The 13,724-nt window shown below is 50.8% G+C and overlaps 1 protein-coding gene across 4 annotated transcripts in view; it reads left to right on the forward strand.

Moving 5' to 3' along the window:
• The window catches only part of SYNJ2 (synaptojanin 2), a 117,699-nt gene that overhangs the window by 73,216 nt on the left and 30,759 nt on the right, over positions 1-13,724 (forward strand). For all 4 annotated transcript variants that reach the window (XM_030809897.1, XM_030809898.1, XM_030809900.1 and 1 more), the window contains 6 exons: positions 4,186-4,282; positions 6,924-7,096; positions 9,118-9,199; positions 9,922-10,071; positions 10,147-10,312; positions 11,766-11,957. In XM_030809897.1, coding sequence (XP_030665757.1) covers positions 4,186-4,282; positions 6,924-7,096; positions 9,118-9,199; positions 9,922-10,071; positions 10,147-10,312; positions 11,766-11,957 — 860 coding nt within the window. The remainder of the gene's footprint in view (positions 1-4,185; positions 4,283-6,923; positions 7,097-9,117; positions 9,200-9,921; positions 10,072-10,146; positions 10,313-11,765; positions 11,958-13,724) is intronic.

A 13,724-nucleotide genomic window follows, 5' to 3' on the forward strand; every position in this document is an offset into this window, starting at 1 on the left:
AATGGGAAAGGGAGGACCCTGAACCCTGAACCTAAAGCTGCTTTCCCTTTGGTCCTTTATGCAAGAAGGGAGATGACAAAATGGGATTTTTACTTGTTCTTAGGTTTCCTGAAGGTAAAATAATGAATGTTCAGGTAGTACTTTATAATTATTTTATCAGTTTCTTGCAATGAGGCTTCATCTCTATGCCCTGGTTAATAAGGGATAATCTAAATTATAGGATATTTGAAGCTGTTTGTTTTTTGTTTTAAAATAATATAGAATAAATATAGAAAAGTATAAAGTGAAAAACAAAAGTACCCTAACGCCCAGTTACCACTCTCAGAGATTTTACTATTAGTAGTTTTTTACATGTCATTCTAGAAAACAATTTTGGCATTTTATATATATATATATATATATATATATATATATATATATATATATATATTTAAATACACAAATTGGATCACAACACATTTACTGTTTTGCAGCTTACTTAAGAAAAGCTGAGCTATTTGTAATATGTATTTGAAATAATAGCTTCTTAAAAGATTTGCTTATTTAATCTAAATAGTCAATATTTTAAAATTGTCTTAGTGAATATAGTAAAAATTCTCGAAAGTAATGTTTTAAGTGTTTGAATCATTCTACCTGAAGCTTTATTGAGACTTTAAGTTTGCTTTCATACTCTTGTTAAACATTAACACTGGTCATATGAGCCCAGATGTGACCCCCTGATTAGTGTGTGACATGTAATGGGCTTTTTCTGTAGAGAGAGATTTAATCAAGTATAGACAAGACCATTGCCTTTTCCAGAACATCGTTAGTATGTCCTAAGCATTCTACATGCGGAGTTCTTTCAGTTGACATTCATCTATACTAAATTATCTTAGGAAATAGTGAACATGCAACTGAAAATGAAATTCTACCTGGCTGAGCTCGGTGACTCAGATTTTAGGGGGTCACCTGGGTGACAGAGCAAGACTCCATCTCAAAACAAAACAAACAAAAAACAAAAATATTCTACCTGAAGCTGACCCAAAACAAGAGGGAAGGGTCATGCTGGGTTCAAATCAAAAACCCTCCTACGTTTAGGAGCTTTCTTAAAAAATACATACATCTAGTTGAAGCACGTTTGCATAGACTGCAGATTTGTCAGAATCCTGGTAACGCATGGTGTGTGAGATGCACATACCACAGAGAATGAGACTTCTCTCTTCTCACAAGCACCCCAGAGGCTACCTTGCCCCTTGGAAAGCATTCCTAAATCTAGGGGTACACTTAGATCTCTTCTGCAAATCACAGGACAAGCTGCTGAAAGGGTGAGTCTTTCTACAGGCAGCTGCTGTGTCCAGGAAGTCTCTTCTGTAATGCTTCTTACCCACGACACTGGGCTGGAGGCAGGAGCCCTCCCGTTCCCTTTGCAGGTGCTGCTGCTTTCACGTTCATTGCTGTGTCCCCCTCATTCGAGATAACGTTTGGAAATAAGGTGATGTGTCTGCCTAGTGGCCGCAGTGGGGCACCTTGAGGGTCCCCCTGGAGCAGGCTGCCCAGGTCCCTGATGATGTCCCCGGACTGGCATGTGCGTTGTCCTGGGTGCTTCCCAATTCTCTTCTCTGGGACATCACTGCGCTCTCAAGAGTCGTGCGGTTCTCTGATGGATTTGGTCAAGAGTAAATCCTTTCTTTCCCCCGCAAAACCTTCACACAGATAGTTTTTCTGCCCAGAGGATGCTTGTTTTCCTTTGCCTGAGCTGCATGGGTGCCCCTGTTAGCCAAGGCAGTCTCTTGTCACTTTGCTCTGTGTGCTCCATATCTGAGCAGGACTGTTTGCAGCAGGTCTTTGGCTGCAGCTGCTTGAGCAGGGTTTTGTCATCTCTGTGTGGTGATGAGTCTTGGTGGAAGGGTTAACCTTTCATGGGGTGGTGCCTCAGTCTCCCCTCACAGGACAGTGAACCCCTTCTCCTTCCCTGCTCTGCTCTGCGGGTGGCTGCTGTGCACATCAGGGTGTGCTGAACTCTTGGTCCCTCCCTGAAGATGAGAAGGATGCTTCCAAATAGAAATCTGATTCCTCAGTGTCCCGAAAAACTCCTGTTTTCCAAGTAGCTTCCTATGACAGTAACCTGTAGGGAGGGGAAGTGAAAAAAAGGCCTCAATGCTCAGGGTGACCCAGGAAGAAGCCTGTATGCTGCCAACCTTGCTGCTGGTGCCAGCACCCCCTTACGCCCTGGGTGCCAGCCCCCCCCCCTGGTGCCAGCGCCCCCTTATGCCCTGGGTGCCAGCGCCCCCTTACGCCCTGGGTGCCAGTGCCCCCTTATGCCCTGGGTCAGCAGGGCCTCTCAGCTCACCAGTAACGGGCATTTTACAATAAAGGGAAGGAAAGAGGAACCACCTCCCACACACCAAGCACTGTCCTTGTCACTTTCACTTGTCTTTTTAGTCCTCCTCGCCATTCTCTGCAGGAGGGGAAGTATCCCTGCTTTATAGATGAAAGAGCCAGCTCAAGAGGGATGAATAATTTGATCAGGGGAGTTTGGGGTTGGTGACACCATAGAGTAATGATGAGGAATAGTGAGTAATAACAGTTTCCTTCTGGCCCTGGGCTTTGGAACCAGTTGAGAAGAAGGGGCAGTAATGAGACAGGCAGAGATCAGAAATGGGCCTTGTTTCTGATGAGCCACATTGTGGGATGTGGCTTGGATGTGTGGCCACAGTGGGCTCCCTCACCAGGGGCAGAGCCTGCACGTGTCAGAGCCAAGCCTGGGATGCACCTTCTCTGGGCAGACCGACCCAAAAGAAAGTCCACAGGGCTGAGCCACACACAGCCCCGCCCCAGGGCTACCTGGAGCTCCACGTGGAGACGGGAGCCCGGGAGGGTGCTCACCCTTAACTTAGGCCAGGGAGTCAGCAGGCGAGCCTAACTTCAAACTACCCACCTCAAAATCCATATTCTTTCTACTACTGTCCCTTAAAGTTAGTAAGAGAATGTTTTCTCTTACTGCATAAGAAAAAAAAATGATTTTTTTCATGATCATTATTAGCTCTTTAAAAAATTCCGCTCATAAACGTGTCATTATAGAAATTTGGGAAAGAGAAAGATGTTTAAAGAAGAAAAGAACTTAAATCATATAAAATTCCACCACTTTTGACATCATGTGTTTTTTTTTCCGGTGTTTTTTCTATATTTAGGCATAAAGATTGCACCATTAAATGATAATTTGACATCTGCTTTTTGCATCGTATCATTTCCCTATGTTTTGTTTAAGGCACTACATTTCAACATGTTTAAATTTGAAATGTAAGGTTACTTTAAAAAAGCTGGTGATCAAGAATAAATATTGGAATCTCTCCCTAATATTTCAACATATGTATTTAGAAAGTGGCTTCCAATACAAGGAATGTTTTCCAAAGCCTGCAAGTTTTGTTGTATCTCCTTGTTGTGGTTTAGCATAATGAAATACAGCACTTAGATCGAAAACAGGATGCTGAGTTGAGAGCTCTCCTGCCAGTTTTTCTAGTTTTGAGAAGGATGGGTACCAAGCAAAATAAGAGATTCATTTCACACATGTGCACATTGCATGTGTAAGACTGTAGGCCAGGCGCGGTGGCTCATGCCTGTAATCCCAACACTTTGGGAGGCTGAGGTGGGAAGATTGCTTGAAGCCAGGAGTTTGAGACCAGTCTGGACAACATAGCAAGACCCTGTCTCTATGAAAAATAAATAAGTAAAAATTAGCCAGATGTGGTGGCATGCACCTGTAGTCCCTACTACTTGAGAGGCTGAGGTGGGAGGATTGCTTGAGCCCAGGAGTTTGAGGCAGCAGTGAGCTATGATCGTGCCACTGCACTCTAGCCCTGGACAACAGACTGAGATCCTGTCTCAAAAACAAAATTCTGTTGATGAAAGGTCAAGTTAGGTGTTCCAGATTTAATGGGAGGTGCTTTATAGAAAGTGCAGCATACCGTTTGATTCCAAACTCATGTAGAAGTCTACACTAGCTAGTAGTAATGGCAGCTGGGAGGCACAGGTTCTCTCCGCCCAGGCTCATTTTCCACGCTTTGGGTCATGGGGGACGGGTGGTCCTGGGGTCTGGCACTAAGAAAGCATGACTCCTTCTGCCCCGTCTTCCCTTAAGGGGCAGAACAGGGCAGAGTCTGCGCCTGCGCCTGTGCCCAGCATCATGCCCCTCCGCTGCCTTTGCAGGCACATGGTTCTTCTGAAGGAGCAGTACGGGCAGCAGGTGGTCGTGAACCTTCTGGGAAGCAGAGGCGGAGAGGAGGTGCTCAACAGAGCCTTCAAGGTAAGGCCCGGCTGCCCCCTCCACGGCTGGGCTGGGCGGCGGGTGGCCATGGTGCAGCGTTGAGCCTGGAGGTGGTTCCTGCAGGGACTGGAGCTGACAGCCCAGCCCTCCTTCGTTTCCTGAGGCTTCCCCAGCATTCCAACCAGTGAGCGTGGCAGTGCTCGGTGACTCGGGCCCTGATACAGTGAGTATAATTTCTTTTCTTTTTTTTTTTTTTTAAGGCAGAGTTTGGCTCTTGTTGCCCAGGCTGGAGTGCAGTGGTGCAATCTCAGCTCACTGCAACCTCCGCCTCCCAGGTACAAGCGATTCTCCTGCCTCAGCCTCCCAAGTAGCTGGGATTACAGGCGCTTGCCACCACGCCTGGCTAATTTTTGTATTTTTAGTAGAGACGGGGTTTCACCATGTTGGTCAGGCTGGTCAAGAACTCCTGACCTCAGGTGATCCGCCCACCTCGGCCTCCCAAAGTGCTGGGATTACAGGCGTGAGCCACCACGCCCGGCCTAGTGAGTGTAATTTCTATGAGCTGATGGTTGGGAGAATTTGCTCAAAGTCAAAACAGAGCATCTCCTGTCCCCAGCCATGTGTCCCTTACCCTCCCCATGGGGCTTCGAGGGCTTCTGACCTCTCAAGGTGTCCCTCTCAGTCCAGCCCAGGAGCAGGCGGGCCTCGCCTTCTGCCCTGGCTGGTCCTGGGTGAGTTCCCCCAGCCCCACAGGGCACCCGGCCTCAGGGCTCAGGAGCAGGGGTTTTTGTGGCTTTCCCCTGCTTGCCGGCTGGCCTTCAAATTCCCCCCTCTTCCTCGGGCTCCCATGGCAGCTCCCAGACCTGCTCCTGCTGGCCTCCTGTGGGCTCCTTCAGGCTTCCCTGGGACCTTTTCCTGGCGATCCTGGACAGAGATCCTGGGCAGGGTCACAGAGCCATGGGAACAAGAGACTCCACCCACCTGGCCAGGGTCTATCCCTGTGCATGGGTCCCAGGCCTCCAGCCCCCGCCCCCTGCTCCCCAGGTGCAAGACTTTCCAGAATGAGCCACGGGGGCTCCTGGTTCCTTTACCAGCCTCCATGTCCCCTGCCTAATAGAGGAAAACTCTCTCGTTGTTTAAAGCTCAAAGATACCCGTTACAGAGAGAGCTCGAAGTCGCCTCACTGGGGGTAAGGGTGATCTCTGAGCCTTTCCCTCTGCTTAGAAACGCCACATGCTCGTGCTCAGAGCAGGCACTTCCTGGTTGCCAATTTTATTTGGCCAGACCTGCTTTTCCTGTTTGGTTTGTTGCTATTAGCAACGAGCTCCAGAAGTGTCTCCCTTCCCACCCATCTTGGCAGTGATGCTGGCTGCTAATTTGAAGGAAGAAGGAAAAAAAAAGCTAAAAAATAAGAATAATAATAAGAACCCCAAGTCTTTTTCCCCTATGCCTTGAGTTGTGGCCCCTCCCATCAGTGGTTGAAGTGCCCAGCACTGGTGAGGGCGGGAGATGGCAGCCACCTCATGCGGGGAAGGGTGGGCTCCTGGCCGGGTAGCGAGGGGCACTCTAGCTGGAGACCTGGGTCATGGCCCTGCCTGGGGTGGCCCTCAGCCACATCAGCTCGACCCAGACCAAGGTTGGTGGCCCGGCAGCCTGCCCAGAGCCCAGTGGCCATCAGTCCTGCTGGATGAAGCACTGGCTCTGGAATGCATGGCACTGAGCCACCAGGCACTGTTGGGCTCCTCCAGCTTCTTGCTCACAGCAAGACTTGCTTGATGATGGCAGCATTGCATTGATTTACACTCAGGCCTATCACAGGCAATCACGTTGAGTCAGATCAGATGACCCCCAAGTCCTTCTAGTCCTTCTAAGTCACTAGGACCTCTGGCTGGGCAGAGGCTGGACTGGCCTGACCTGAAGCTGCAAGGGCATGGGTGCAGGGTGTGAGAGGCCTGGAAGCCGGGTGGCCTGGGTAGGCGGACAGTTTGTCCTTTATCACAGGGCTCTCTGGGGAGAAAGCCGGGGAGCTGCCAGGCCAGGGAAGCCTCATATGGAAGGGAGGGCTCTTAAGGGCATCGTGGTGCCATCAGCAGCCCCTTGCCCTGCTTCCCATCTGTCCCCACCTTCACTCTGGCTACCTGACCATCCTGAAGTAGCACTGGGATGTGGGACCCACCTGGGCCACTTCAACTGAAGACTTGGTCTCTTCAGAGCACAGCCACCAGGGGCTGGTGCGCGGCAGGATGGGGCTGGTTACCAGGGCAATGGGGAGCTGGATTATGAGCTCTGCAGCCTGCCGCAGCCCTGCTATCTCCAAGGGCCTGGGGCACCTGGGCCACCTGAAGAACAGAGCAGTCCTTCCACACATGTGCCCTCCGGAGAGCCCTGCGGGAGTATGATCTCTCCAGGGAGCCACACCTGCTCTGGCTTCTTTTGCCCAAGGGGGACCTTCTGTCCTTTCACAGGCAAGATGCTCTTTGTGGGTTTTGTCCCCCCCAGGGCCTTTGTCCTGTGCTTCCCTTTCGGGGTCAACTGCCTGGTCCACTGTGAGCTTCCAGCTAAAGCACGTCCTGCGGCCAGTCACCTTGGTTAGCCGCATGGGTCAAGCTATGCAAAGAGCTTGCCCTCCTCGTCCTCCCTTCCCTCTGCTCCCCTCACCGCCCTCCCCTCCTCTTTTCAGAAGCTGCTCTGGGCTTCTTGCCACGCGGGTGACACGCCTATGATCAATTTTGACTTCCATCAGTTTGCCAAAGGCGGGAAGCTAGAGAAATTGGAGACCCTCTTGAGGCCACAGTTAAAGCTGCACTGGGAAGACTTCGATGTGTTCACAAAGGGGGAGAACGTCAGTCCACGGTGAGGCTTGCTGCGCACTGTGCCGCGTCTTCTGCTTGGGGGGAAGCGTCAGTCCACGGTGAGGCTCGCTGCGCGCCGCGCCTTCTGCTGGGTGAGGCGGCAGAGGGGCCACGCCGTCTAGGATGTGTGCCCTATGAGGGGCAGCTTCCTTCCCTCCCCACTCAGTTACTCTTGTGGTTTCCTGGGTCATAAGCTTGGCGACGCCGGGAATCTTGGGTTCCAGCTTCTCCTCTCCCCTCCCACAGTAGAGACAGGCTTTTGAATTTCTCAAGGAGATGTTGAGGCATGGTTTTCTGGCAAAAGAAATGGACTAATAAAGGGGACTGCATTAAAACATGGAGCTCCACACTGTGGCGCAGGCCTGTGAGAGTGAGGGCCACAGTCGTGGTGGGATGGCTGGCATAAACTTAGATTGCTCGAGGAGAGACCAGGGTATGCACTTACCTGTTCAGAGCAGAGGAGAAAGACGAAGTCCAGTTTCCTCAGGTCACATGCAGGGGGTCCTCATGTTTTTGCAGATTCCATATTGGCTTATTTACCTATTCCTTAAAACTTATTTGTAACCCCAAAATCAGTACTCAAAGCATTTTTCCTGGACATTCACAGACGTGTGCAGAGCAGTGACAATTTGAGTCACATGTACAAGCTCCCAGCTGAGATCAAACAAGGTGCTACTCTGTCTTCGTATTTCAGCCCTCGTATGTAAACAAGTGTCCTCTTTGAGATTTAGTACCATGTTTTTCACATTTGTGGGGTCTCTGTTAGGGGCCCCCCTTTGTTCGGGGATCTCATGGGTTAGAATGACCCCAAGCATTGTGCTGAAGAGCTGTCTAGTACTTCTGAGCACAAGAAGGTGGTGATGTGGCCGGGCGCGGTGGCTCACGCTTGTAATCCCAGCACTTTGGGTGGCCGAGGCGGGGGTATCACGAGGTCAGGAGATCGAGACCACGATGAAACCCCGTCTCTACTAAAAATACAAAAAAATTAGCCGGGCGTGGTGGCGGGCGCCTATAGTCCCAGCTACTTGGAGAGGCTGAGGCAGAAGAATGGCGTGAACCCGGGAGGCGGAGCTTGCAGTGAGCCGAGATGCGCCACTGCACTCCAGCGTGGGCAACAGAGTGAGACTCTGTCTCAAAAAAAAAAAAAAGAAAAAAAAAAAAAGAAGGTGGTGATGTGCTTTATGGAGAAAATGCACATTAAGATAAGCTTTGTCCCTATATGAGCTACAGTGCTGTCGGCCATGGTTCAGTGTTAATTAAGCAAATATATATATTCAATAAGGTGTCTTTATATGGAAACATACATAAAACAAGCTTGTATATTGATCAGTTGATGAAAATGTGACCAGAGATTTGCAGGAACCTAACTGTATATTTCCCCTAGGAGTGATGGTTCTGTGTTCATGTCCAATTCAGTGTTCCTACAACTTTATAGAACATAATTGCTATAAATAACAAGGACCAGCTAAACTTAAAACAACCCAGCTGTGCAGGCTGCTGAGTGTGTGTCCTGGGGTCTGCTTGCCTTTCCAGAAGTGCTGGGGATCCACTGGGATGGACACTGGGGTTTCTGGGGGGGCTATTGGTGAGGAGGTGAGGGATTCCCTCTTAGAACATGTTTCCTCATGCCTGTAATCCCAGCACTTTGGAAGGCCGAGGCGGGCAGATCACAAGGTCAGGAGTTCAAGACCAGCCTGGCCAATATAGTGAAACACTGTCTCTACTAAAAATACAAAAATTAGCCGAGGGTGATGGCACGCACCTGTAGTCCCAGCTACTTGGAAGGCTGAGGCAGGAGAATCGCTTGAACCCAGGAAGTGGAGGTTGCAGTGAGCCAAGATCATGCCATTGCACGCCAGCTTGGGTGACAGAGTGAGACTCTGTCTCAAAAAAAAAAAAAAAAAAAAACAAAACAAAAAACCAACCATATTTCCTTGGGAGTTGACAGTCAGATGTGGTCCTCTGTGCTATGGCCACTGCTTCTTTGAACACAACATATAACCGTTTACATTTCTTCTTAAGTTTTCAGAAAGGCACTTTGCGGATGAACTGTCTTGACTGCCTGGGCCGAACCAACACTGTGCAGAGCTTCATTGCGCTCGAGGTGCGTCCCTGCCACGGCCTTTTCGGCCATCTGTGCCAGGTCCTATGACTTCAGCTGGGCAGGCTGGGCTGAGCACCTTTAGCGGCAAGATGAGGGTGGCATCACCAAGACAACTTTCTAACTATGGGGAAGGTGGACAGAGAGACACTGGGACATCAGAGAGGGGTTCCCCAGGAGGCTGCTTTCTCTGTCATAGGCACGCTTTCTCACACCCTCTTGTGAAATGCATCCCAGACATGGTGGCCCAAAGGCTCCTAGGGAACAGCAGTTGTGTGTAATGATTATCGTGGATACACCATTGGCCAAAGGCAGTGTGAGGCTGGCCGGATGAGGCTGGATTTGAAGCTGGGGAGGGAGACCTGTGTCTGCATGGCCCCAGCTGCCTGGTTGACCTCTCCTGGCTAGGGGGTCGGGGGTAGGGTCAGCGGCCCCTGCTGTCCACCACTGTTTGCTCTTCAGCCTCTGGCATTGGGTGGGGCGGGGTGGGGGACGGTCAGGTGTCAGGGGGTGAGAGGAGGGATTGGGTGGACCCTATAGATAAAGTTGGGGTGAGGTGTGGGAAGTCACTCTCTGCTGTAGGAACTCCTCATCCTCTGGAGGGGCACAGGGTCTTCCAGGGCACAGCGTAATCCACAGGCTGCCGAATAAGGAAGCTCCTGGGACAGTGGCTGCGGGGTCTCCGTGGGAGAAGCCAGTGACAGCCATCCCTTATTCCTCCCCAGGTCCTGCATCTGCAGCTCGAGACCCTGGGGCTGAGTTCAAAACCCATCGTTGACCGCTTTGTGGAGTCCTTCAAAGCCATGTGGTCTCTGAATGGCCACAGCCTGAGCAAGGTGTTCACAGGCAGCAGGGCCCTGGAAGGGAAGGCCAAGGTAGGACCCCACTGAGGGGGCAGGGTGGGGGTCCCAGGGACCCCCCTCACAGCCTGCGGTCTGGGCTCTCGGCAGGTGGGGAAGCTGAAGGATGGAGCCCGGTCCATGTCTCGAACCATCCAGTCCAACTTCTTCGACGGGGTGAAGCAGGAGGCCATCAAGCTGCTGCTGGTTGGGGATGTCTACGGCGAGGAGGTGGCAGACAAAGGGGGCATGCTGCTGGACAGCACGGCGCTCCTGGGTAGGGCCCGCCGCGGACAGGGGGAGGCGGGGAGGCGGGGTGCTCCCCAGCCCCACGTTCCCACCGCCTCCATGCCATCCAGAGAGTGGGTGGCAGACGTGCCTGGGGTTTGAGCAGTGGACCATACACCTTGCAGCTGTCACTGCCTCTCCCGGGAGCCTGTGCTTTCCAGCTGGGCCTGGGAGCTCACACTTCCTCTGTCTCGGCTTGGACTGTGTTTCCATCCCAAGAAGCGGGAGACACCAAGTGGGCTCAGCGAGAGGCCGTGCACTCTTCTAAATGCATCAGTGCCTTTGAATGCTAACCCACTCCAGAAACTTCCTCAGCTGCCTGGGCTCTTGGGCCGTTAGCGGGCGATGTTGGCCTTGGGAGCTTCCCATGAAGTTGGCCTGCAGTTTCTGTTTTGGCCCCTGAGGACCCTATAGAAACAGAGGAGGAGGATGCTGTCATCTCCCGGGGATGAGGGCACCTTCTGGTCTCAGCGGCAAGACATCGTGATTCCATCAATATAGGAGGTTCCTTTGGGAGCATTTTAATGGCATCTTCTTACCTGAGCCTGTAAACATATTAGGTCTCATGGAAAAGGAGGGGAAACCCAGCATTTTTCCTTATAAGAATGTACAAGTGTCGCTTTAGAAATGTCAGTTGTTTTTGAAAAATGAACTAGGCCATGCTTAAAATGGGTTCACGGCCCTTTTCCACTCTCACCGTCACTGGGGGAGCTCTTATTTGGCTTCCGATAGGCACGGTGATATTTAGTTTCTACTCTGGAAACAATGCCAGCTCTGTAAAAGGTGAATGAAGCTCCATGTTGTACGGTGAGTCTTATTTAATAGCAAGGCAGACATGAGTTAGATTTGGTTTATGTCACAAGTTTAAAAGATGGAATATATTTTGGCTATCTAGAGGATGGAGATGGTTCTGTGTAGTGACTTTTTAAAGCCTTAAGTCTGGGGCAAAACAAAACATATCAGACATGCACGCCGGAAGGCAGAGGATGCAAAGGTGGCTGTCTGGGTTGGTAAGACACTTAAAGTTATAGTGTATATGGGCACATACACATTGAAATATGGTCAGTTACAGCATGCCCTTGCTTAAATTCCTATGCCTTGTTCTTCTACGGAGTGGACAGTGAGGACACGGCTTTTCCCCGTCATGTCTGAGATCCCTATGATCTGATGTCCTATGGCTTCTGGCTTCAGGTTGGGGCAGGGGTATAGACGGTGAGTTTCCAGTCTTATGTTTTCATGCCTTTATTGCAGAAATGCCACAAGGGAAGCACCATGGTGACCGTGATTTTAAGCCTTTTGTCGTCTTCCTAAGGAGCGTACCCTGGTTTATCTCTAGAGGCTCATGAACCATCTGTCTCTGCCAGGCAGCCTCTTCTGGCTTTTTGGAGGATGCCTGAGCTTTGGAACTGCAAAGAAATGTGCCTTTTTATGCCTCCTAACAGTGACTCCCAGGATCCTGAAAGCTATGACTGAGCGTCAGTCCGAATTCACAAATTTCAAGCGGATCCGGATTGCCATGGGGACCTGGAACGTGAACGGAGGAAAGCAGTTCCGGAGCAACCTGCTCAGGACGGCGGAGCTGACCGACTGGCTGCTCGACTCGCCCCAGCTCTCGGGAGCTACCGAATCCCAGGGTGAGGGCAGTGACTTCGGGGGAGACAAAATCCAGTTGCACGTAACCTGACATGTCACGCTTGACCCTTTAGTGGCCATCGTCTTGCGGAATTTCGTCTTTGGTGTTTTCCCTCCTCACAATGTTTAAATAGCACCATGGTCTGACTCTCAAGAATGCTGCCTCACAAGCAACTGTTTGACTTTTTTCCTTTCCCAAATGTTTAGAAGAGTTAGCAGATGGTGAATCTCTCTTTTCTCTTTGCATATAGTGATAGTGAAGTCTTAGGCTTTCATCAGTAGCATCTTTTTGTCACCAGGCAGAAGGTGTGGCTTCTAGAGCCATGTAACTGTGAGGTTGGGAGCCAAGCCTGTCTTCAGTGTTTTGTTTTTGTTTTTTGTTTTGTTTTGTTGATGTTTTTTTGAGATGAGTTTCACTCTTGTCACCCAGGCTGGAGTGTAGTGACGCCATCTCGGCTCACTGCAACCTCCAACTCCCAGGTTCAAGCAATTATCCTGCCTCAGCCTCCCGAGTAGCTGGGATTACAGGCACCTGCCACCACACCCAGCTAATTTTTGTATTTTTAGTAGAGACGGGGTTTTGCCATGTTGGCCAGGCTGGTCTCGAACTCCTGACCTCAGATGATCCCTCGGCCACAGCTTCCCAAAGTGCTGAGATTACAGGCGTGGGCCACCGCGCCCAGCCCTGCCTTCAGTGTTGATATTGACCAAGAATAGCTCATCCCTGCCTCTCCCCAAACCAACTCTATTCATCTGCTTTAAGTAGTTACAAAATAATTCATGTGCTATTTAGGAATAAAATAATTCCAAATGTTGACACCTCACCTTTTATCTTGTAAGATACACTATTGAATGGGCCCAGAACTTAGGATCTGAAGAATAAGTGATTCTTGTCCAGTCAGCATTGACTCAGGGGCCTTGCTCTTTTTTTCTTTTCTTGCTTCCTTGGACTCAGGAAGAGACTTGTGGTTCAGGTTTTTGCCTGTTGGTGAGTGACCTGTGGTCTAGCTGGCATGCTGCGGTCCACGTGTACATTCGTGCCCCACAGCTGCCTGGGTGGTGCCCAGAGCCCCATCCCTTCCTCTGCACACGCCGTCTGTGCCCTCCTTTCTGCCTCCGAGGGCAGGTGGCAGAGTCCACCATTCAGAGCCACTGGGGCTCTCTGTGTCAGTGGTAGCCTGGGTTGCTGCTTGTGTGCCTCCAGAAGCCATTCAGGATGCCCTCCGGAGCAGGCCCATCAACGCGGAGCGTGCTTAGCACAGCCGTGGCTCAAGAGCCGTCCCTCCCCTCCCCACTAAAGTGACTCCTGTTCCTTTCCCTGCAGGAAGGTGTGCATGTTTTTAGCAAGCTGGCTGGTATTTTGCAGGGGATCTTTTTGGGGTAGACGCTAGCAGGCTCCCCAGCAGTCCCACTAGAGAGATACACCTGGTTCCAGAGAAGGAAAGGAGTGCTGTGGTTACTGTTGCCAAGCAGATCAGACAAAGGGACGGGGATTGTTTTATTTAAAAAAAAAAAAAAAAAAGCTTTAAGTCAGGGAAACTAGAGGTTCAAGGTTGCCCATTGTGGTCAACAGAGAAGGAAGTGGACAGCCTGCCTGGCCTCTCGCTGACAGAGGCCACGTCCTCCTGGCTGGACCCTGGGGAGGTGGGCCTCTCACTTTCTGCAGCAGCTGGAGCCATGGCTGGGCTTGGTGGCTCAGGATCCTGGGTGTCAGAGGTCATGACTGGAGAGATTCAATGGCTACAGGGTTATATTAAACTCCGACCTCC

Source organism: Nomascus leucogenys, chromosome 3, assembly GCF_006542625.1.
Source record: "Nomascus leucogenys isolate Asia chromosome 3, Asia_NLE_v1, whole genome shotgun sequence".
NCBI classification, from domain to species: Eukaryota; Metazoa; Chordata; class Mammalia; order Primates; family Hylobatidae; genus Nomascus; species Nomascus leucogenys.